Consider the following 24136-nt stretch of genomic DNA (forward strand, 5'->3'; position numbering starts at 1 on the left):
AGCAAGTTTAGGTGTAAAGAAAAATAAGGTAATACTTGATTAAACGTCATAGCCTCTCCCTTTATATTTGACATTTAAGACTATTTCTGTAGTTAATCACCAGGAATTATATGGGTGACACAAATACCATGAGCCACTGTACCATTAGTGATGTGATATTTTTGAAACTCTAGATAGATTCAATGAAATGTCAAGAAGAAAAAAGCAAAGTGTAATTTTTCTTCTATTTACCCAGTTCTTTATCCCTGGAAAATTGTGGTACTCAATTCAAACCATTGAAAAAATGTTTCCTGTTCCTACAGAACATGGAAAAGGGTTCTGGGCTGTCTCGATGCCATCTGTAATCCAACCTTTCATGTTCAGGAAGCTGCAACAGGACTATGTAGTCCACTGAGGTCTTTCTGGACTCCTTGGGCCTTGCCCACAAACTCCTAGTCATATTCTTCAATCACTGTGACAATGCAAACCCTGTCAGGAATTCCCAAGTCCCTCCCTTGGTGGCATGCCAGCTTCCTTGAGACCATGGAGCAATCTGTGTAGGGAGAAGGCATTTTCATCTCACTACCTTAAGAAATGCAGACCCTGTATATTGCTTGGAGGCTTTTAATTTTTAACACAGTCCAGAATTACGTCTAATGCCATGCGTTGCCTGCTTCCCACTTTATTTTCTGAATCAGAATGAGCCTGGTCTGCCTTCTTGCTTAGGTAAGAAGCATCCGAGTTCACTGTCTTGGTCAGCCCAAGCTTGTGTACAGAGAGGGTGTTTTGGGAAGGTCTGAGGTCTCGCAGCATAGTGCCATCCTGCAGGCAAGCTTGTGACAACCAGAAACCATGGAGAATCTTGGAATCCCTAAGCAAACTCTTCATTGGGCTCATCAGAAAAAATCTTTCATTATACAGATAAGGAAACTGAAGCCCAGAGAGGGAAAGAAACTTGGCCAAGATACACAGGGAGACAGAAATACTAATTAGGTCTAGAATGGAGGAAGTCAGCACCAGGGAAGTCCTGGGGACTGGAAAGGACTTGAGAATGTGATAGCCGCTCCCTTTTCCGGGTGGAACCCACACCTGGGCCGGTGGTTGGAATCTAGCCTGTACTCGATCCTCTTCAAAAATGGGCAGTTTAGTGACTTTCAAGGCAATTCACCCGTCCAGTCGGAGCAGTTCTAATTGTCACTATTCCTGAATCGAGCCCTTTCCTCTGTATGTCATCCTGTCTCCATCCCAGCTGGATATGGTTTGGCCTTCTTGGTCCCAGAGAACCTGTGTGCTCCCTGTAGACCCTTGCACAGCCCTTTCTGAGCTCTAAAACGGTCTGTATCTCTCTTGAGCTTTCTTAGCTAATGTCTCTGTATGTGGTGCTGAGATTATTGCACTGAACAAACCTAACCTGGTTCTTCTCTTTGAGGGCCTTTCATTTACAGCAGAAAGGCAAAGATGACAGTGACAGAAACTTATGCACTGAGGTTAACTAATCCCATGTCCTTTACCACTGTGGTCTGAACCATGGAAACACCTTGGGCCTGAAACAGCTTGCATTGGCATCTGACACCAGCCACAGCTATGTGGGTGGCCTTGCATATTGCCTTCAATCTCTGTAGAACTTAATAGTGACTCTCTTATAGAGCTGTTGGAAGGATAAGAAGAGATAGAGTATTCCTAGAATGCAATAAAGCATCCATCACTGTGAGGCTCAATAAATGCCAGTTTCTTTCTCTTTCCTTCTCCAGTATGACATTGTGTGAAGCAACGTGCAGATAAAACTCAGGATAAAATGTTTTACCTCGGTGCTCATGGTCCTTACCCTGTAGTTAGATAGCCATGAGGAACTTTTAAAATTTCAAGGGTAAGGGCTGGGGAGATGGCTCAGTGGATAAAGTGCTTGCTACACAAGCATGAGGCCATGACTTGGAATCCCCAGTACCCATGTAAGTGCTAGGTGTCATTGATAATCTGTGTCTGTAATCCCAGTGGTCCTAAGGCAAGATGGAAGGTGGAAACATGACCCACAGAAGCTCACAGGACACTGGCCTACCCAATAGCAACAGGTAGCAGTGGAAAACAAAGAGACCCTGTCTCAAACGGATGGAAGGCAAGACTGACACTCACAGTTGTCCTCTGACCTCCGCACAACTGCAATCTCACACACACACACACACACACACACACACACACACCTACCATATAGACATACAATTTTTTAAAAAATTAAGTGTATGGTATGTTGGGGAATATGTGCATATGAGTGCAGATGCCCACAAAGACCAGAAGAGGGTATCAGATCCCTTGGAGCTGGAGTTACAGGTTGTGCTGGATAGCTTTAGTGTCAACTTGACACACCTGGCTTGAGGGAACCTCAATTGGGGAATTGCCTCCATAGGACTGGCCTATGGCCAGGTCTGTGAGGCATCCTCTTGATTGATGAGTAATGTGGGAGGACCCAGCCCACTGTGGGTGGTGCCACCCCTGGGCAGATGGGCCTGTGTTGCATAAGAAAGCAGGCGGAGCAGGGGCCAGGGAGCAAGTCAGTAAGCAGTGATCCTCCATGACCTGTGTTCCAGCTCCTGCCTCCTGGTTCCTACCTTGGGCTCCCTGATGTACTGTGACCTGGGAGATGTAAGACAAATAAACCCTTTCCTCTCCAAATTGGTAGTGGTCAGAGTGTTTTGTCACAGCAATGGAAAAACAAACTAGGATACAGGTGAACCATCTTATATAGGTGCTGGGAATTGAACTTGGGTCTTCTTTAAGAGCTATATGTGCTCTTAACCACTAAGCCATCTCTCCAGGCCCCACATACAAAAGTTTTGAAACTTAAGTGAGCAAAGTATAAGAAGTTCATGGGTACTTGGATTAAAGTGAAAGCCAAAGAGCAAAGGTTTCCAGAGTAATTGTGGTAGTGTTATATACTGACTAAAGCCCTGCCTGATATCACCATCTCCCTACATCCTATGTGTTGAAATGATAATCAGTCCACATTATTAATCTGAATAGATGTGAACTCCTATTGCTGTTCCTCAAGTACATAATAATGTTGAAAGGGTCCCTCAGTCATGCAAGCCTAGCAAATACTGGACCAAGAAGGTCTATTATAACTTTGCTTGATAGTTGAAGACGTTGACTAGTGTTTAAAAAATGCCCCTATATTTCAATTTGTGTTTCCTTTGTGGGCATTTCACTCGGGGCATTATGATCTGATAGTCCACATCAGCTGTTCTACTGGGAGTGACACCACCACTCTGTCCTGTGGGCCCTAAGTGAGGTCTGCATAAGGAAAGTAGGTCAATCAGGGGTGATGGCCTGTCATGGTTGGCTTTAGCTGTCACCTTGACATGGACCTGGGGTCACCTGGGAGGAGAGAACCTCAACTGAGGAGTTTCCCAGATCATATTGGCCTATGGCCATGTCTATGGGGCATTTTCTTGATTGCTAATTGATGTAGGGAGACCAGCCCACTGTGGGCAGTGCCATCCCTAGGCAGGTAGGCCTGGGCTGTATAAGAAAGATAGCTGAGTAAGCCAATGAGCAGCTTTCCTCCATGGTTGCTACTTCAGTTCCTGCCTCCAAGGTTCCTGCCTTGACTTCCTGCTTTGATTTCCCTCGATGATGGACTGAAACCTCTGAGCCAAATAGACCCTTTCTTCCCCAAGTTGCTTTTGGTCATTGTTTTAACACATCAGCAGAAACCAACATAAAAATGGCCCATGCCTGTAATCCCAAGATTTGAGATGCAGGGGCAGGAGGATCAGGAGTTCAAGACCAACAAATCTGAGGGCAGCCTGGGTCACATGAGACCCTGTTTCAAAACATTCCAAACAAACAAACAAACAATGTGGCCCTTCCTATGCCAGTTGGCAGGTATCTTGGGGACCCAAGCCTCAGGGACTCGAGATATGCTCCTGGAGCCTGGGAACCATTGTCCTCTGCCATCAAGGGCAAAGTTAAGGGCCCTCCACACTGAGGTGAGAGTCTCTCGTGAGTGAGATTATGTGATTGTGTGCTCTTTCTGTCCCCTTTCCTCTGTTTTCCTCCAGCCATGGTAAGGTCTTTAATGTGGGACACTGGGAAAGAGTCAGGGGTATAGGCTCGACTCTAAGCCTTAAATGGAAACCAGTCTTTCATCTCGGTCTTTAGCTCATTGTAGTGGTAATGGTAACTTGGGAGCTATTCCCAAAGGGAAAGTGAATTTAAGGGACAAGTCAGTATCACTCAGAAAACCCTTCCCAGTAGCCTTTCTTGGAATTATCAAGGAAGAAGAAAGTTTCCTTACAGATGGTCCGTGATGAAGAGCCCTTTCGGAAGTCAGAAATGGGTACTAGGGAACTTTTCCTGTGAGCCCTCCAGAGGGAGCTTAACCCTGGATCCTGTTGTCCAGTGACCACCTGCTACCGTTGAAATAAAACGGAGCACAATGTTCCGTCAAGGAGGTGGCTTCTCCCATGGCCTTCTGCAGCACAGTGGGGCTTCCTTTGTATCACTCAGCTCCACTTGGCTTCCAACCAACAGCTCTCCCTTCCCCGTTATCAGAGGCAAGTGAAAGTGCTTCCTTACATGGCAACACCTTCGGCTTCCCTTGACATTTACACCCAGCTGCCATAGAAAATCAGAGGCCTGCAGGAGGTTCTGTTCTTAGTCTTCTGGTGGAAACCATCGGGCCAATGGCAAGGCAGATGCCTGGCTGGGCCAAGGCCTCATGTGGTCTTGTCCTGCCAGTGTTCAGTGCTTCTCTGTGCAGGGTCAAAGTCATGCAAGAAGGACCTACCCTGCTCTGCTGTCCCTATCCACCCACCTGGAGGCCTGAGCCAGCCTGACCCAACCCCAAGGCATGCCACTGGAGCTCAGGGAAACAAGTGACCAGATTCGGTTTCAGTGCATGAGGTCACCTGGCCTTTCTTATCCCACTCTTTTGATCTTTGGGTGTGTGATTTTGATGTGCACTGGACTTCTGGGAGCCTCAGATCCCTTCCTTGTAACATTATTAAAAACAATACCACACACACACATCCTTCAAAAGAACAAAAAAAATGCCAGTAGAGTTCTCATAGCATGAATATGTAGTATGAAGATTAAGTAAAATAACAACTCCAAGGCACATTACAGGTGCCCATAAATGTTTTTTGATACATATTAATTGCATTTTAAAGCATTAAGCTTGAGCATTCCTCCAGGAACTAGTATGTGGACCCTGAAAGATGATAGAATTTAGCAGAAAAACTTTGGCTTTTGGAAATTGAAGCACACACCAATGATCAGATCCTGGTTCTCTGGAGTACAAACTATGTGACCTTGGAGAAATAAATTATCCTTTAGGACCCAGTTTTACAGACAGGTGTGGCAGTGCACACCTGTAATCCCAACATTTGGGAGGTGGAGGCAGGAGGATCAAGAGTTCAAAGCCAGCCTTGGCTATATAGTAAGTTTGAGCCCAGCCTGGGCTATAGGAGACTTGGCTCAAACAGACAAACAAACAAGCAAACAAACAAACAAACCCCACCAGTTTTGCCTGTGAAGGAGGCAACAATAGGATTAAGGTAAACTATATGAACTTGTGTGCATTTATGCACACACACACACACACACACACACACACATAAAAAGCTATGTCTGACCTCTGACAGTTTTCTATAGCTCACTCTTTGGTGCCTACCCCATAGTGTCGCTTAGAAGAGCTAAGCAGGATATAGGGAAACCAGAGCTGCCAGCATTGTAGTCTCTTGGCTGACTTGGGACGCTAGTTCAGTCTTAGAGTGGGAGGTGCCCAGGGAGCCATTAGGTTCATCAAATAGAATGTGGCAGGTGGGGCTGATGATGAGGGAGAAGGGAGAAGGCAGGCGACCCCAGGTCACCAGATGAGTGGATGGTGGCAGTGTTCAGAAGGAATAGATTTGAGGAGAAAGATGAGTTGAGTAGTCATGCCATGTGTGATGTAAGTCTGTAGCCCAGGAGAGGAGTGTTCCAGAGAGAGCAGGGAGTCACCTGCATCTGGGCATACTTTAACTGAGGTTCAGAAGATAGCCAGAATCACCCAGGCTTAGCATTCAAAGTCATTTTATTTTATGATCCTGGACACAATGTGACAGCATTGGACAGGGAAGTGAGGTCCAAGGGCCTCAGCCTAGACCTACTTTGAGGCTCTTCTTGTCCAGTGTCAGGATGGAGCTGACAGGAATCTAGACACAGGGAAGGTAGTTTCCTTTCTCCCACGGAGTTAGCAGTTATTTACCTCAGCTTCTCTTCGGTCTGCTAGCTACAAAGTACAAGAGTAAAACTGCTGTTCCTTACCTCAGTAAGGACTACACGCGGATGTGCTTAGTCTAGTGCCTGACACTGATCAAGGCTGCCATCTGGGCCAATAGAGAGAGCATCGAGATGGGGTAGGGACCTCTGGCTGGAGTGTTGCAAAATATGGCATTGATTAAGTTTAATGTGTGAATTACTGCAGGAGATATAGGCTGGTGCTGGGTGGGTAGAAAAAGCACCAGTGATCCAAAGTTTTCTTGACTGTAATGGAGTTATATATACTTGGAAGGGAACTAAAGATTATTTAGCCAGTTCATTAGCAGGAAATCCTCACAATTGGAAAAACTGACTTTAGCAGGAAGGGGAACTCACTTAGCAGTCAAGTGTTATGTTTTGGGTGAGTGTTATGTTTTGTGTATTCTGCAATCTCAGCAGGAAAACAAGGGGACCTGAGAGTCCATGAGCCAGGCTGGGAGCTGGACCCTGTAGGACTGGTCCTAGTGGCCTGGAAAACATGAGGTTGACGTCACTGGGGAACCCAGGAAACAGCTGAGGGATAGGTCCTAGTTACAGAGGGGATAGGCCAGGCAGGTGCTTAGACCCCAGCCAAAGTGGTTGGAATGAGCCTCCAATGGGGACCTGGGGGATGTTGGGAAAACCAAGGCAGGCTAGGACAAACAGTGATAAGAACAGAGCTGCCAGTGTTACAGTGTGAGTACAAATGCTAGCTAGTATTAGATCTTTCTAAAACTGTAGGAACCATGCAACACTCTTCCTATTGGACAGGCCAGGCTATTGACATGCAGAAAATAAACAACTGAGCCAGCATCCAGTGGCTAGTGCTGTGATATGGTTTGAGCCTGTCCCCCAAGATCTAATGTATTGGGAGCTTGGTCCTCAGTGCCGCAGTGTTGGGAGGTGTTGGGCCTTTAAGAGGTGGGACTTGGTGGGAAGTTTTTAGGTCACTAGGAATCAAAGTAATTCTCTGGGACCTTGCATTCTCAAAAGACCATGTTGTTACATAGTGAGCCATTCCCCAAATCCTTTGGCTTCCTGTCTGGCCACGTCATCTCTCCCTCTTGAATAGGATGCCCTCTGTCATGGAGCTTTCATCAGAGCTCCTTGCTAGCTCCATGCCCTTGAACCTTTCAAACTGTGAGCTAAGTAAATCGGTTTTCTTTACAAATTACTCAGACTCAAGTATTTCATCACAGAAACAAACAGACGACTATTCCTAGGAAGTGGCTGTATTGAGATTTGAAGCCATATCTATTTCTAAATCCCATGCTCCAGAATCTTGCTACCCTCCATAGACACTCAGATACATAGATGCAGCGGGGCCAAAAGAAGCTGAAGCCTGGGGTCCCACAAGTGCCCAGAGATCATCAAGGGCCCTGGCAGACCAAGCTTCAGGCCACTCAAGCCTGCCTTAGTACTCACTTGTTAGAGGAACTAAGTAGGGATGGGTCAAGGACTGGCTGGGGCTTTATCTGTGGGAAAAAGAGTCAGGGTGGCCAGGCAGGGCCAACCCACGAGGGCTGGTGTCCTCAGTCCCCTCAGCTCCAGTATGAAGGGTCTGGTGTTGAAGAGGCCCACAAGGAAATGGACAGACACAAAATGACTGGTTCCTTCCTATTAGGCAGTGTTTATAGTCCCAGAAGTGTTTTTGAGTGGCCTTTTGATTGCTCCCTAATGATGAATAGATTATGCCCCACATAAAGTTGTTCTTCACCAAGAGTAACATTATTAAATTGCCTTGACAACAGGCCAAATTTGAGGTGAAGCACTGGAGGACTTCTCTTTGCCCCCAGCTTTCCCGAGCAGCTCATGTGATGCTGTGCATGCCTCTCAGGTAAAACTTAGAGCATCTTCCAAAAAGAAAGGGTGGCATGGGCCCATATTTGAGCTTCCAGTCCACCTTCTGGCTGGATGATCATCTGCTTCCTGTGTGCCTTGCTAGGCCTCAGAAAGACAAAGTGTTGACTCTGCAGAGCCCCCAAATGTGTAGCAGCAGCCAACAAACATTATACATCATTCACAATGAGGAGATTTCTCCTGAAAGACTTCAGAGTCCCAGTTCATTCTGGTAGAAGGAACTTTGGGTTGGGAAATAGGATCATTTTGTGTTTTAATTCTGTCTTAGTCATTTGTCTTTTGGCTTTGGGAAGGTCTCTGTGCCCCTTGGCCTCAGTTTCTTTGTTTATAAAGTGTGTGTGTAGGGCTGGAGAGATGGATCAGAGGTTAAGAGCACTGACTGCTCCTGCAAAAGACCCTGGTTCAGTTCCCAGCACCCACATGGCAGCTAACAACTATCTGTAACTCTAGTTCCAGGTGATGTGATGCCCTTCTGGCCTCTGCAGACATTGTATGACATGGGTGTGCTTACATACATGCAGGCAAAGCACTCGTTCACATTAAATAATTAATTAATTAATAATTTTTAGGTGTGTTTGTATACATATGCACACATGTGCAGTGATGATTGTTTCCTGGGCCTTGAAGAGCTGGGTGTGAAGATATGGAAGCACTGGACATGGGAAAGCATGTTGAAAAGAAAAAAAAAATGTTTGGAGAGTTGGAGGCTGGGACAGCACCCCCAGGGCACTTTGCACTGGGCTGTAGATGATGAGTAGAACTCTGTATGCAGAGTGTGGCAGAGAGCCAATGAAGGCCAGGGAGAAGCATGCACAAGTGCACAGAGGCATGAAAGAGGGATAGAGGGAAGGATGGGGAATGGGGCTGTTGGTGTGAATCAGGGCTGCCCGCCAAAGAAGGAGGGCTTTTCACTGTAAGCTATGCCAAGCTGTTGCACATGAGTGGTCAGCCACAACTCCTTGGGAACAGTTAGTTGATGCTATTTCTTTTAAACCATTGGAATAAACCTTGATATTCATTGGTGATAAAGCCACCAGGTCTTTTTCTCTTTAATTTGCCATTTAGGTTTTCTTAACTGGACCCCTTCTAGAGCCAGGCGTGGTGAAATGCATGACCATGCAGTGGCAGGCATGCTTCTCTCCATGTGGCCTGTGGCTAGCCCCCCCCCGCCCCCCCAGTCAGAGCCGAGACAGGATCTGGACCTTCTCTCTCCAGGACAAGCTATCCTACATCCTAATTTAAAAATCCAAGTCTCACCCCTGCCAGAAGGCACTGCTTATTTTTCTGTTCAGGTTGGGAGAGTTCTTGTGTCAGAATTAATTCTCTTGAGGAAATATTGGACAACGTGGTGGTGGTGAACCTAGAAAAGCTTTAGGAATGAAGTTACAGAAGCTGAAATCAGCTTCATGGCAAGAGCTGATCAGTGCAGGATTTCTGGATGGAGGGGACCCCACCCTCCCCACTTTCTTCCCATGAGGTCCACTCTTTTCCCGTATTTCCTGAATCTCCACATGGCCCTAGCACCCCTCCCTACCTACTGAAGCCCCAAACCCTGAAATCACTCACCCCCTCTCCCTTCACATCCCTCAGGCTTCTAGGGGATCCTGGCAACCTACCTCTTCCAGCCTACCTTTTTCATCTCATCCCCCTCTTTCAACCCCACTCTCCCTGTCCAAACTCAGACCTCTGGGGCTCTTGTGGTTGGTGGCGGTATCATCTTGCATCAGTCCCAAGGGGTGATTCTCATGTCTGTCTCCAGCTGAAAAATCAATCAGTTGCTTGCAGTTCAAGCCCAGTGGCAGCTATCCTGTGATCTCCACTTCCCTTTCCAGCCTCAGGTTCCCAGGTAGCCCTTCCTCATTTTCCCAGATGACCTACCCTATGGCAGCCCTTATCATCTGGAGACCACACATCTTTCTCCCCCAAACTCCAGACACACATGGTCATGTGACCATAACTCCCCCCCCCCCCCCCCCACCACCCCCGCCACAAGCTGTGTGCTGTTTACCTTGCTCTATCTTGGTTATCTCCTTCTACCCTGCCCCCCCCTTAAACCTTCCCTCCCCTTAATTCCCTATGGTGATCACTACCATCTAACCAAAATATTTGGAAGTTATCCCATGTGTCCCTGCCTCTCTCACTCAAGGTGTTGGACAGTTTCTCACTGTGACAAAACACTGAAAAGGAGGAAAGATTTATTTTGGTTCATGGTCTCTATCTTGGTTATCTCCTTCTACCCTGCCCCCCCCTTAAACCTTCCCTCCCCTTAATTCCCTATGGTGATCACTACCATCTAACCAAAATATTTGGAAGTTATCCCATGTGTCCCTGCCTCTCTCACTCAAGGTGTTGGACAGTTTCTCACTGTGACAAAACACTGAAAAGGAGGAAAGATTTATTTTGGTTCATGGTTTCAGTCCATGGTTGTTGGATGGCTCCATTGCTGTGGGCCTGAGTAGAGGCTAAACATAATGACAGGGAAAGCAGTGGAGCAAAGCAGCTCACCTCATGGTGGCAGGAAGCAGAGAGGATAACAGGAAGGGGCTGGGACCAAAATATGTCTTTGAAGAGCATCGCTCCAGAGACTTACTTCTACCAACTAGACCTTTCTGCCACCTCCCAATAGTCTATTCGAATTACTTTTTAATTTTAAAATTATGTGTATTGGGGGAGGGTAATGTGCAAGTGCCCTCAAGAAGCCAGAAATCAGATCCTCTGGAGCTGGAGTTCCAGGTGGTTGTGAGCATCCCATTGTGGTTGTTGGAAACTGAATTCTGGCCCTCTGCAAGAACTGTACACACTGTTAACCTCTTAACTACTGAGCTATCTCTCCAGCAAGGGGTTAAGCCTCTGATAAAGGCAGAGCCTCAGGATATACACACAGCCCCAAAGCCCCACCTCTGAACACTGCTTGCATTGGAGAACAGCTTCTAAAACACAAGGCTTTCAGGAAAGAGTTCATAGCTAAACCATAGCACCGGAGTTCTGTTGATTTTGCCTTCAAAATACTGCCCAAGCCTCCCCCTTTCCTCCAACTCCACCACCAGCCTTGGATTCAGCATTCCTTCGTCCCTGGCCATCTGCCCCCATCCTGGATGTTTTCTATGCAGCAACCGAGGGATTTTTCTGTAGTACATATCTAGTCAAATGACTTTCTTTTTAAAAAAAATTATTTTATGTGTATGAATATATTGTCTGCGGTAGGTAGGTGCACCCATGTTGTGCAGTGTCTGAGGAGGTCAAAAGAGGGCATCAAATTCCCTAGAACTGGAGTTACAGATGGTTAGCCACCATGTGGGTGCTGGGAATCGAACCTGAATCCTCTGCAAGAGCAGCCAGTGCTTTTAACCACTGAGCCATCTCTCCGGACCCCGAATTACTTTCTTCTTAAAAACAGTTCAGTAAGTCCTCGCTCTGTAGGGCATTACCCAAACTCTCCAAAATGACACTCAAGTTCCTTCCCTGTCAATCTCACCTCTCCCAACCAAGCTTGATCTTCTATCCACCCCCCTTTTTGTTTTGGACATATACTCTAGATTCTGACTGCCTGGGTTCAAATCTTGCTCCATAGCCTATTGGCTGGGTAACCTTTGGCAAGTTAATGAACATCTTTTGGCCCTCCATTTCTTGATCTGTACAGGAAGATGGTTCTGAAGATTAAATGAGATGAAGTGTATGGGACAGAACCTGACCCACAGTAAGTGTCTGAGTGTTGCTAGCTGGCCCCTGCTGCTCTCACGAGTGGGAGTCCCGAGTGTACTCCCCCCTGGTGGTCACTCACTTGCTGTCCTCCACTATGGGCTGTCCCCTAAATATTTGGCGCTCTCTCCTGCTTTATCTGCTCAGGTTCTTCCGTGCGGCCATCCCAGTCTACCTCCCACCCTGTTCCTCCAGTGGCCCTTCTTGCCCCTGTCACCTAGCTGCAGTCTGCCCTCCATCTTCTGGCTTCAGAAATTGACTTGAACATTGGGAATAGGAATTTTCCCTGGGTACCAGTCACAGACCCCATGACTAGTAGGGCCAGGTCCCTGCATCCTGAGCAGCATGCACTTTGTGACACCTATTTTGCTAATCAGAGGCTTGTTTCTCCTGAAGCTCCACAGCCCATGCCTGTGATGCCAAGGTTCTGGGTTGTTATGATGGAATGCAGGTCCTGCTCTAATCAGCTCTGATGTCCTTGATGTTGCAGACATCGTAATTCTTCTAAAGTTGTCCCCATACCTGCCCCTCACTACTAATAATGTTTTGTGGCTTATCATTCCAGTGCCTGTATCCTCCATCCAAGTACTTTAACTTGCTTCTCCCAAATGCCCCACCTGACTGCCCCAAATGCACCATAAATCTCCTATCCAAATCCCCTGCTCTTACAGATGAGCCCTGTGTGCTGATCACAACAGCACGGTATGACCTCCGAGGTGTGATTAATGTTGCTTGCATGTTTGTGACACAGCCTTCAACAGTGGGAATGTCAAGATAACCCTGCTTAGCACTTGTTAGCTGGCTGAAGCCGGGAACCCTAGTGTGACCCATTGACGTCACAGGAACACAGCAGAGCTCATAGGTGCAGTGACTTTATCAAGGTCACTCAATGATGCTGAAAAATCACAGAAACTAGAATCAAAATCCTCATTTCTTGGTTTTCACTTACATTTTCCAACTCACCAAAAGCAACTGACATAAAATGCACATAACAAAATTTACTGGTGGATCATTCTTTTTTTCTTTCTCTCTCTCGGTGTGGGGTGTGTGCATATTTTCATGTAGATATGTGCACATTTGTGCGCATTCATGTAAAGGCTACAGGTCAATGGTAGGAGTTTTGGCTCTCATTCTCCACCTTATTTTTTGAGACAGGGTCTCTCACTGAACCTGGAGCTTATTAATTCAGCTGGACTGGCTGGCCAGTGAGCTCCAGCGATCTGCTGTCTCTGCACCTCCTTCTTAACCCCGTGTTCCCCACCACCACCACCCAGTGCTGGGGTTACAGGCATGCACCGCCATGCTCAGCTTTTTCTGCAGTTCTTAGGAATCAAGTTTGGGTTCTCATCCTTGTGTGGCAGGCACTTACTGACTGAGCCACAGTGTGTGCACCACCACACCCAGCAAGTTTAATCATTTTTAAAGTATGAAGTTCACCTTGTTGTGAAAACATCACCATCATCCAACTGCCGAATTTTTTATCTTAAAAAACAGAAATTCCATTCTCATTAAATGCTAACTCTTCATTACCTCCTCATCCCCAGGCCCTGGCAAGTACCATTCTACTCTGGTCTCTGAAGAACTTGACTTCTCTAGGGACTTCATATTGTGGGATCCTGCAGTACTTATCCTTTTGTATCTTATTTATTTTCCTGCACGAAGTCCCCCAAATACAGCCTGTTCGCATTCTCTGCCATGTTAATGCTGAACAATATCCCATTTGCAGTGGTGCATCAGTAAGACACTTCCAAGGCTTGCGGGAATTCTTTTCCTAGACGCATTTCCAAAAATATCCACTAGGGGGGAGTAAAAGACGCAGAAATGTTCAATAGGCCTTGCAAGTGTCAAGCAACCTGGCCCAGCATCCTCTGTGTATCTCTCTCAGCCATCCATGTATACAGTTACAAGATAATGGATTTCACATTCAACAGCAGCCTTGGATAAACTAGAGATACCATCAGCTGTAGCTTAAGTGCAGGTCTTCCTCACACGCTGGCTAACCCAAGGCACAGAACTTCATTTCAGATAGTGGTTTCAGATCGTATTCTGACTTAATTCACTTTAGTTCAGTGGTTCTCTGATAGTGTACATGTCAGAATCACCTGGGTGCTTTTTCCAAAACACACATATCCAGATCTCAGCTGAACTCTATTGTCAGAATGTCTGGGGCCCAGGCATAGACACTGTATTTTGATCGTGGCCCATGACTTCTTGTTAAGAACTAGTGTATTCACTCTTTAACTGGAGGAAAGGGGTGTCTCTTGAGAAAAACCTCAGAGGACAGAGGATATGAATTCTGAAAAATCTTTTCTTCTTGCTAAAAATGTGGCTGGCAGGGGCTGGTGTTTATGGGAACCTTATTCTGAGCAAAGAGGGGGCTTCTTATAGACAGCACTTTGTGTGTGTGTGTGTGTGTGTGTGTGTGTGTGTGTGTATAGATAGCAGCCAGAGGTCAATATCAGATATTTTCCTCAATTGCTGACAACCTTTTGTGTGTGTGAGAGACAGTATCTCTCACTGAACTTCACCAATTGAACTAGACTGTTTGGCCAGCGAGCCCCAGGGGTCCTCATGCCTCTGCCTCACCAGTGCTGGGATTACAGGCTTTTACCACTGTGCCCAGCTTTTTTATGTGGGTGCTGGGGATCAAAATCACATCCTTATGCTTGTATGGCAGGTATTTTAATGACTGAACCACAGCCCAGCACTTGCATTTTAACACACTAAGAACTCAGACATAAAATTCAAAACCAGGGCAGTCCTGGGCAGCTTCAGGATCTAACGATGTAGTTCTAATACAGTAATGCTTAGGAACCAAACTTTAGTATATGGTCATAGCTCAGATACCGATAATGTCTGAGATATTATGAGAGTTTCTCCTACCATAATCAGAAAAGGAAGTCCTTTATATGATCAAAATGGCTCAGTGAACCTGAGATGGGATCAAGAGACCCAGGTCCTCATCCTAACTGCCCCATTAGCTAGTTATGGGACCCAAGGCAAGTCTTGTCACCTCTTCAAGTTTCGGCCTCCCCTTTGAGTTATGAGAAGATTGGATGATGTTGATCTCCAAGGATCCTTTCAGTTCTGAAAATGTGATGGTTCTATTAGTATTAATAATCTTGATTTGTAGTTACTACTCTGGCAAAGAGCAGAAGAAATATTCAGCAATGTAATGAATGACAGAGACTATTGACCATGTAGTTTAACTTATTTAAGGCACATACACCAAATTCAAAGGAGAAACTATTGCTCCTGATAATATATTGAACCGTTAGTATCATTGGGCTAGCCAAGGCTTTTCAGAGAAACTACCCATCAGTGCACACTTGACATTTCTCCAGCAGGCTCATATTTACAGTAAAGGCCACGCATGTGGATGCCCTGGATGAATATTAAATAACTACATAAACATCAAGGTCACAGTAGCAAGAAAGGCTCTGTGGAGGGCCCTGGGAGGCCCACATTGATTTCCTGTGAAGTTCCATTCTCCAGTCCTGCTGACAAGGGGGAAACAATTGATGTGGCCCATTATTAAGGCTTTAAGTGTTTCTCCATTGTTAAAGATCTTTTACAAGCCCGGAATAACCGATAGCGCCCAAGGAATCGGCAAAAGCTTCACTTAGACATATAGGCTGGTCAAAGAGATAAGTACACTCTGCAGTGCAGATGGCCTGGGTCAGGCTTACACAGCAAAGGTGGAGACTGAGGGGAGTCGGGCATCAGGGCACATCACCAACTCAGCCTGCGGGGTGCTGCTCTCGGGGATTGCTTAGAAAGCTTCAGAGAGCAGGGCTTCGTCTTAGCCTTCACACATCCTCCTAACATTCCAGTCCTTCCGCTCTCAGCTACCAGTACCTCATAGCTGTCTGCATGTCTCAGGCCCTGTTCTGTTATCTTAACTGAGTCCCTGAGCAAGACTGGTTTATAAAGAAAAGAAATGTATTTCTTTGGGTTTCAGAAAGTGGGGAAGTCCAATGTCATGATGCTGGCAGCTGGAGAGGGGCCTTCTTGATGCGTCAGCAAATGCGCTGGAGTGGGCGCGTGCGTGGGGGAGGGGGCGTGTTGGTCTTTCTTCTTTTTCTTTCTTTCTTTTTTTTTTTTTTTGGCTTTTTGAGTCAGGGTCTCCCTGTAGCCCCAGCTGCTCTGGAACTCACTATGTAGACCAGATTGGACTTGAACTCACAGAAATTCACCTGCCTCTGCCTCTGCTGGGATTTAAGGTGTGCACCACCACACCTGGCCACTTCTTTTTCTTATGAATCCATTAATGCTATATGGTTCCACCCTCATGGCCTTGTCTAACCTTATCTCAAGTCTCCATCTTGAAATACCATTGACATGTGAATATGGGGATTAAGTTTCCAGCACAAAAACTTTGGGGGGAACACCCCCAAACCACAGCACTGGGGCAATCAACCAGGATCCTTTGAATTATACACAAGCACAGATCCAGAGCTGAACTGATCTAAGACCCGGATAATCATGGGAGTATGCTGTTGACCTGGATCTGGGGAAGAGCAATTACTGCATATGATAGAACTTAGTTCCCAGAAAGTCTAAACAGACCAAAGGATCGACCAAATCTGCCAGACACACATAATAACCATGAAAACAATAAACCTGTTTCTCAAGCAGTATCTGTGTTTGGTACCGTGCTTGGTGTTTATACATTTCAGTTTGCTGCATTTTACAGTGGCCCATCGAGGGTTGAAAGGGATATGGAGGAAGGTACAGGGCTTTGGAGTCATTGATTAGTCTAGGACTCAGTCCCAATTCTGTCCCCCAATTATCTGGAAAGTTACTATATTAGTAGCTTGGATTTGGGTTGCCAGTAACCTGTCAGTGTCTGTGTTCTTAGCCTGTTGTGTTTTTTGTCTCATGTAATCCTCAGACCAGTCTTATTCTTGGAGCTGAAAATGTAGCTCAGTTGGTAAAGCACTTATCTAGCACTCTTGGTCTCCAGTATTCTATAAACTAGGTGTGTGTGTGCTTAACTATAACCCCAGCACTCCAGAGGTAGAGCTAGGAGGATCAGGAGTTCAAAATCATCCTCAGCTACATAGCTGTTCAAAGCCAGCCTGGGCAAGAGACCCTACCCCCAAACAAACAAAATCCAAAAAGAAAAAGAATGATCTCAGTCCTATTTAATTGGTATGGAAGGTACAGAGAGGTCACATGCCAAGGTCACACTGTGAAGGACAGTGCCAGGGCTTGAAGCCAGGCAGGATGACTCCTACCTCCCCCACACAGCAACAGTAGCACCTCTCTGTTGCCTGTACTGTATGTAACAAGGGAACAGCCATGTTTTCCAGGAGGGTTCAATGAAGTAACTTGCATAAAGTGCCTAACACAGTACCTGGAACATCACAGGTATACACAGATGATTCTACATCACCATAATTGTTGCTAATTACATGAGATGTTTAAGAGTACAAGGAAGAACTGGCAAAATGACTTGAACTCAGGTCTTGTGACTGCCATTTTGATCCATGTCCACCTCCCTCTGGAGCACAGAGTTGAAGACAATTCACATGTCACTGTCTCAGTAACCGCCCCCCCCCAGTGTCATCTGCTCAGTGAGTGCTTGGGATGGGGGAACATTTTGTTACTCATCCATCAAATGTGTACCAAGGTGCTGCTGTGGTGGGTTTCCAGAGAGGAAGAGGCTATAATGCTAACCATTCTTTTCTTCCCTCCCTTCTTCCTTCCCTCCCAGGTCCAAATGGTGAAAGATGGTGACCCCTCCTGGAAGCCCACTTTTATTGTGAAACCAGATGGTGGTTGTCAGGGTGATGGAATCTACCTCATTAAAGATCCCAGTGACATCCGCCTGACTGGGACCCTCCACAGCAGGCCAGCAGTTGTCCAGGAATACATCAGCAAACCTCTCCTTATTGACAAGCTCAAGTTTGATATTCGTCTTTATGTCTTGCTAAAGTCCTTAGACCCCTTAGAGATTTATATAGCCAAAGATGGACTCTCTAGATTTTGTACAGAGCCATATCAAGAGCCCAGTTCCCAAAACCTGCACCATGTCTTTATGCACTTGACCAACTACTCTCTGAACATCCACAGTGGCAAATTCATCCACTCGGACAGTGCCAACACAGGCAGCAAAAGGACATTTTCTAGCATTCTTTGTAGACTGTCTTCCAAAGGTGTGGACATCAAGAAGGTCTGGTCCGATATCATATCCTTGGTGATTAAGACCGTCATCGCCCTGACCCCAGAGCTCAAAGTTTTCTACCAGTCAGACATCCCTACAGGGAGGCCGGGTCCCACCTGCTTCCAGGTAACCATGCCAGCTCCCACCTCAACTTCCTAGCCTTGACCAGGCCTAGGGAGGACGTTTGATTTGTGATGGGATGAAGGATGGAGTGGGATGGCCAAAGGTGGGGTTAGGGTGGTGGCTGTTGTGGCCTCTGTGCTAAACCTGGGCCAGATTTCCAACTTTGTCTTGTCTTTCCTAGCTATATGGTTCGGGGAAAGTTGCTTCCCTTCTTTTAACTGTAAAATGAGGCTAATCTTTCCTACCATAAAAGATTCTTCCGAGAGCGCAATGAGGTAATATGTCATTTATACATTCACTCTTCCCCTCGATTTTACCTCATGCTCAGGCATTGTTCTAGGTGGCCCCTGCCCAGTTCTAGGAGTCCATAGTGGGAGAAGCTTTGAACAAGCAATTGTTAGAGTTTTAACACATAGGAACCACACAGGAAATGTACCAGGTGCTTTGGACTTGTGGAACCATCTCACATTCTCTACACGGGTCAGGGAAGCTGCCCAACAGAAATGGCAGTTACACTGGAAGCCAAGGTGAGAGATGAAGCAGGGGAAAGGCTGGATAGGAGCAGCCACGGAATGCTCTGGGTGGAGACACGGTTTTACTTTAGAGGTAAGAAAGAAGCCTGGTGTGTTTGAGTCACCAAAGGAAGTTCAGTATAGTTAGGGCGGATTTGGTGCAGAGGTATAGAGAGAGATGAGAGAAGATGAGGTGAGAGAAGTAGGTAGAGCCGAGTTTCGGAGAGCCTGTGGACAATGGGGACCATCGGAGGATTGTAAGCAGGGTGCAGATCACACTCAGAGCCACATGTTCCCAAGAGCACAGTTCCATGGTTGGAGGGGATTGGACTGAGCCAAGACTGGTCACAAAGAGATTTCTAGAAGAAATTCAGAGCCAGAGGATGCTGGCTCTGAATAAGAAGGTCTTCATAGGCATGAAGCACATAAGTAGATCTGAGTCCCATTTAAGGAGTTCAGATGGCTAGACTTGTTGACTGGGTGGGGCTGGGGAGAGAGAAGAGACGGTGGCAGAGAAAAAGGAGGAGCTAGTGGAGATACAGGTGACTTGGGCACTTGGATGAAGAGAGGCCACTAGCAGAGGACCCAGGCTAACAGAGACCAGAAACTAGGCAGCCAAGTGGAGAGGCCTAGTAGAGTGGATATTGGGTTGGAGTCTAGGGAGACGGGGTGGACTGGAAAAGGACCTAGGAACATCCATATTGGTGACTTGGAGGCATGAGATGATGTGGAGAGGACCCTGTGACACCTCCACTTCACTAAAGGATGGACAGAAACTGAGAACCAGTGAAAGAGACTGGGAAGTGGCATTTGAGACACAGAAGTGGCATCAAGGGTGAACATGTTTGAAATGCCAAGGAAAGGGTTCTCAGAGAAGACACAGACAGGGGCCTGTGGCCTCAAATATTGCCAGGATGTCAGGCAAGACCATCCCTGGAATGGTCCATCATGTTCAGTGACAGGTGTCCTGGGGACTCCAGAGAGAATCATCCTCAGCAAGCAGCCAGCTTGTGAGGGGGAGGGAAATGGAGAATGAGGTAAAAACATCTTTGGGGACACTGAGCTGTCAGGGGGTGAAACATGGAGGCCAGACATTCAGTGGGTGCATTCTCTCCTGCCACCAGATCTATTAGAAGGGGCAAGAGAATGAGATGGTACCTCTCTGGGCTCCCCTCCATCCAATCCTTAAAACTTTTTATAGCAGCTCTGTGTGTGTGTGTGTGTGTGTAAGAATACATGCATGGAACATGTTTGTAATGGTCACACCTGACCTACCTCCCAACTCAAGATCGCCAATTAGTATGTTCCTCCCCTTCCATTCCCCAGTCCATGCCCTACATAACCAGTATCCTGAATGTTACATTTATCATCTCCTTGCATTTCAAAACTACCTATTTCTAAGCATTGATGCACCCCTAAACAGTATACTGCCGTTTGAATGGCTTCTGAGCTTTATAAAAGCCCCAGTGTAAAGTCTGCAGTCTCCTGGAGTGCTCTTGTTTCTCCACAGGTGGTGTTTCAAAGAGTTGCCCACATTGCTTGGGTCAGTGTTACGGCCTTATCAGCACTGCTGTGTATGCCATTTAAAAAAGTTTATTCTTTTTATTGTTTTTATGTGTATGTGTGTATTGCCAGCATGTATATAAGTACAACCGTGTTGTGCAATGCCTACAGAGGTCAGAAGAGGGTGTTGGATCCCCTGGAACTGGAGTTACAGACAGTGGTTGTTAGTCACCATGTGGATGCTGGAAACTGAACCCAAGCCCTCTGCAAGAGCAACCAGTGCTTTTAATCACTGAGCCATCTCTCCAGACCCTGTGTATTCCATTGTAAAATGCATAGTTTATTAGTTCTTCTGTCAAAGCAGGTCTGGGTGTTCCCTGGCTGTGGTAGGAAGATAACAGGCAGCATGGAGCAGGAATGAAGAGAGGGAGTGGGACAGTGTCTCTCACAGATGGGCATCCACCCACTGGTGGAGAAGGAAGCTGGGCCCCAAGGGCAGCCCCTAATCCAGAGAGGCTGCTCAAGGGCTGGGCTTCATCAGTAGGGTCATTGTGGAAGCCCCTGGAGGGGAGTTCAGGCAGTGGTCAGATGCAGGAAGTGGTCATTGTCATCCACAGTTCCACCCGTGGCCATTCGGTTCCCAGTCAGGATGCCCTACTGAGCCATGAGGAGGTAGTTAAAGACCTTAGAAAGGGCAAGTGCAAACAAGTCTTGACCCAGGCAAATAAAGGCAGAGGAGACAGTTGTGACATGGTCACATCCAGGGCTCATCCTGGGGGACTGTGTGGTTATGCTGTTTGTAGTGACAGCTATTCTAGGAGGATCACATGGGGCCAGGCAAGCATGGCCAAGCCACAGAGCCCTGGCTTTGTCCGAGTGACAGCAGGGAGGGCCGGAAGGGCCAGGATGGGCATTGTGCTATGTGTCCTGTAGTAAACAGGCAGCAATGGGCAGCTGTCAGGGTGGGAATAGGGCCACTGGTGGGGAACTGAAGATACCGAGCAGGAGCCTCTGGTCTGGTCAGGTCCGGTCACATCTAGCAGATAGGCCTAAAGCCTTATGACCATTTGCCACCCCTTGAACCACACTAAACAAATGCTTCCAGACCTGGCGTGAGGAGACAAACACAGGCTGGGAGTATAGCCTTTTCCAGCTGGGTGAGCTCCGGGGTCTTCCTCACCACCAGGTGCCTCTGCTCTCTTGGGAAGTCATGTAGGTGAAAGCATTTTAACAAGCTGTAAACTGGTAGCTGTTTGGAATCTGTTTCCCATGCTCTCTAGACATACAGTGATTGAGAGGAAATGGCTTCCTACTTTCCCTGGATCTCCTGCTCTCTTAATTTGAATTCTTTTTAGAATTCTTACTAGTTGGATTTCAGATACCTAAGCTGACTTGGAACACAAAGAGCTGGGGCCACGATATAGTTCTGACATCCATCTACTGTCTGATCTGTGGAGTCACTCTGTTTCCTCATCTGCCTCACGGGGTTGGTGTCCAGTACAAGTGAGATAAGGGTTATCAAGAGCTTTACAGACTGTTAACATTGCACAAATGCAGAAAGTTTTAGTCAGGCATGGTGGCACACACCTTTAACCCCAGCTCTCAGGAGGCAGAGGCAGGTGGATCTCTGTGAGATTGAGGCCAGCCTGGTCTACATAACAAGTTCCAGGCCAGCTGCTGGGGCTGCAGGGAGACCCTGTTTCAAAAAAACAAAAACAAGCAAATAAGAAAATTATTTTTTTTTTTGCTGGGCAGCCCCTCTTCCTTAGAACCGGGTTCTGGCCCAGATGGCAGCATTGCTGAACATAAACTCTAACCAACCAAATTACATCCATTTGAGGCATGTGACTGTGACCCTGTCCCAGCCACCACCACAGTAACAGCTCAGGAGACGTGGTGGCCAAGCAGCGGCTGGTATGGCCCACTTGTGGTTGGGTTTCCTGTAATCTGCTGCTAAGGAACACAGCTGTCCTGTCATTCCAGTCTGTCCTCTGTCATTGCCCAGGCAGCCCCAGCCACAGAACTTCACGTCTGCTTTTCTTGAGGACAACAGTGTGACCCCAGCTTAAACAGCAAGGTCAGCCTGGGTGTAGACGATTCATGTGGTGGAAATATACATGAGGAGGAAGGGTTTCCGCTCAGCCTTCAAGAACATTCTTTCTCACTCTGTGACTTGGTCTATATCTTTCTCTTGTTCCCTGTGTCTAACTCTGTTCTCGGTCATGACCTTTCTCTTGGATGTCAGGAGAGATGTCTTTCCTGAGTCCTAGCATGGTTCTCTTCCTCCCATGTTTTCTGTGTCCTCCTCACCCTGTAATCAAGACACTCCACAGAGAGGAGGCCAGGAAACAGTGTGGTGGGCAAGGGCTTGGCTTCTATTCTCCAGTGCCCTGGGTTTGAGCTACTCCAGCTCCGCCTCACAGCAACTCTAGCTCTGAGCTTGGAAAGCTAATCTTCCTAGGCCTCAGTTTTCTTATCTACAAATGCAAGCATATTTGTAGATACTGTCCAGAGCTGTTGTATGCTTCATTAAGAGAGAGCGCTACGGAACAGCACAGTCCCTAGCATACAGCAGTCATTCAGTAAATGACAGTTTGGGTCATTATTATACTATTTTCTTTAACAACAGTTCTTACACTTATTTATGAGGAAGTACCTCAAGTTCCAGTAAATGAGGAACTGTTCTCGCTATAACCTTAACTGGAACATTAGCGTTCCAAGGAGCATAGTCTGGAAGTCAAGTCCTTAGTCTTGTCACCTCCTCACCTGGCTCCAGTTCAGCACCTCACCCTCAGTCCTCCAAAACAGGATCTGATTTCTGCCCCTTGGCATCATCGATGCTTTCCTGATTGACTGTTCGCTTCTGTCTCAGCCAGCCTGGCCTACTGTCTCCTGTTCTCACTGGTTTTGACCTTCAGTGCCTTCCAGGATGCTGTGCAAGGCCTGCCTTCTCTGTAATGCCTTCTTTGACTGCTCTGTTATCTAAGTTATTTTCTTCCTTTGGATCCACTGTGATGGGGTGTGAGCTAGGTATGGGACATGTGGCTATGGATAAGGTGAGGTCCCTACCCCTAAGCAGTGCTCCATTTAGTGGGGAAGACACACAGAGAATCACAGTTCCTGTAAGTAGTGTTGTCCAAGGGTGCTCACAGCATCCAGGGAATGCCCAGGAAAAGGAGAATTAAGCCCCTGACTGAAGGCTCCCAGGGGAGGGGATGTTCAAGGCCCGAGGAAGAATTTTCTGAGCAGGTGGAAGGGGCACCATGTTCTCCCAGTTTCCCTCTTATCTTGCTGGCTGCTCTTCCCCTGAACCTGTCAGTGTTGGAGATTCCTAAAGCTTAGTACTTGGAAATTTGTCTGTCTACCATCACTTCCTAAATTATCTCATCTGGCCCCATGGGTTTACAGACTGCTGATGAGTCCTAAATTCATGTTGTTAATCTTGACCTCTGATAGAGCTCCAGATGGAAATATCCCAATGCCCACTTCAATTTTCTACTGGAATAGCTAGGTTCAGAATCAAATTATTGACTTCCTTCCTCCAAACTACCGTCGATTGTCCTTACTGCTCCAGTAAAGGAGCAGCAGTCACTCAAACCAAGAGCCTGAATCAGCCTTGTTTCTGCCATCCCTCACTCACTTCTCACCTCCAATCCATCAGCAACTCACCACAGCTAAGGAGATCCTCATAAAATTTGAGTCGAATCAGGTTACTTCCCTTGCTCAAACCCTTCAATGGCTTCTTCATTGCACTTAAAATCCTGGCTCCTGGGAGCTGGACAGATGGCTCAGAAGTTAAGAGCACTGGCTGCTCTTGCAGATGACTTGGGTTCAGTTCCCAGCACCCATTTGTAACTCTGGTTCTGGGGAATTCAACACCCTCTTCTGTCTCCACAGGCATTACATGTACGTGGTGCCCCTATATACATGCAGGCAAAACACTTATGCACATGAACACAGGTAAATTTTAAATGATGGGACTAGCAGGAAATGGATGTCAAAAATAGTTTTAATT

The 24136-nt window shown here is 46.8% G+C and overlaps 1 protein-coding gene across 1 annotated transcript in view; it reads left to right on the forward strand.

Annotated features, from left to right (window-relative positions):
• The window catches only part of Ttll11 (tubulin tyrosine ligase like 11), a 256361-nt gene that overhangs the window by 68301 nt on the left and 163924 nt on the right, over positions 1–24136 (forward strand). Inside the window, exon 4 of the mRNA XM_008833446.1 lies at positions 17534–18109. Within this exon, the coding sequence (XP_008831668.1) occupies positions 17534–18109 (576 nt within the window). The remainder of the gene's footprint in view (positions 1–17533; positions 18110–24136) is intronic.

Source organism: Nannospalax galili, unplaced genomic scaffold, assembly GCF_000622305.1.
Source record: "Nannospalax galili isolate Female #2095 unplaced genomic scaffold, S.galili_v1.0 scaffold34, whole genome shotgun sequence".
NCBI lineage: Eukaryota > Metazoa > Chordata > Mammalia > Rodentia > Spalacidae > Nannospalax > Nannospalax galili.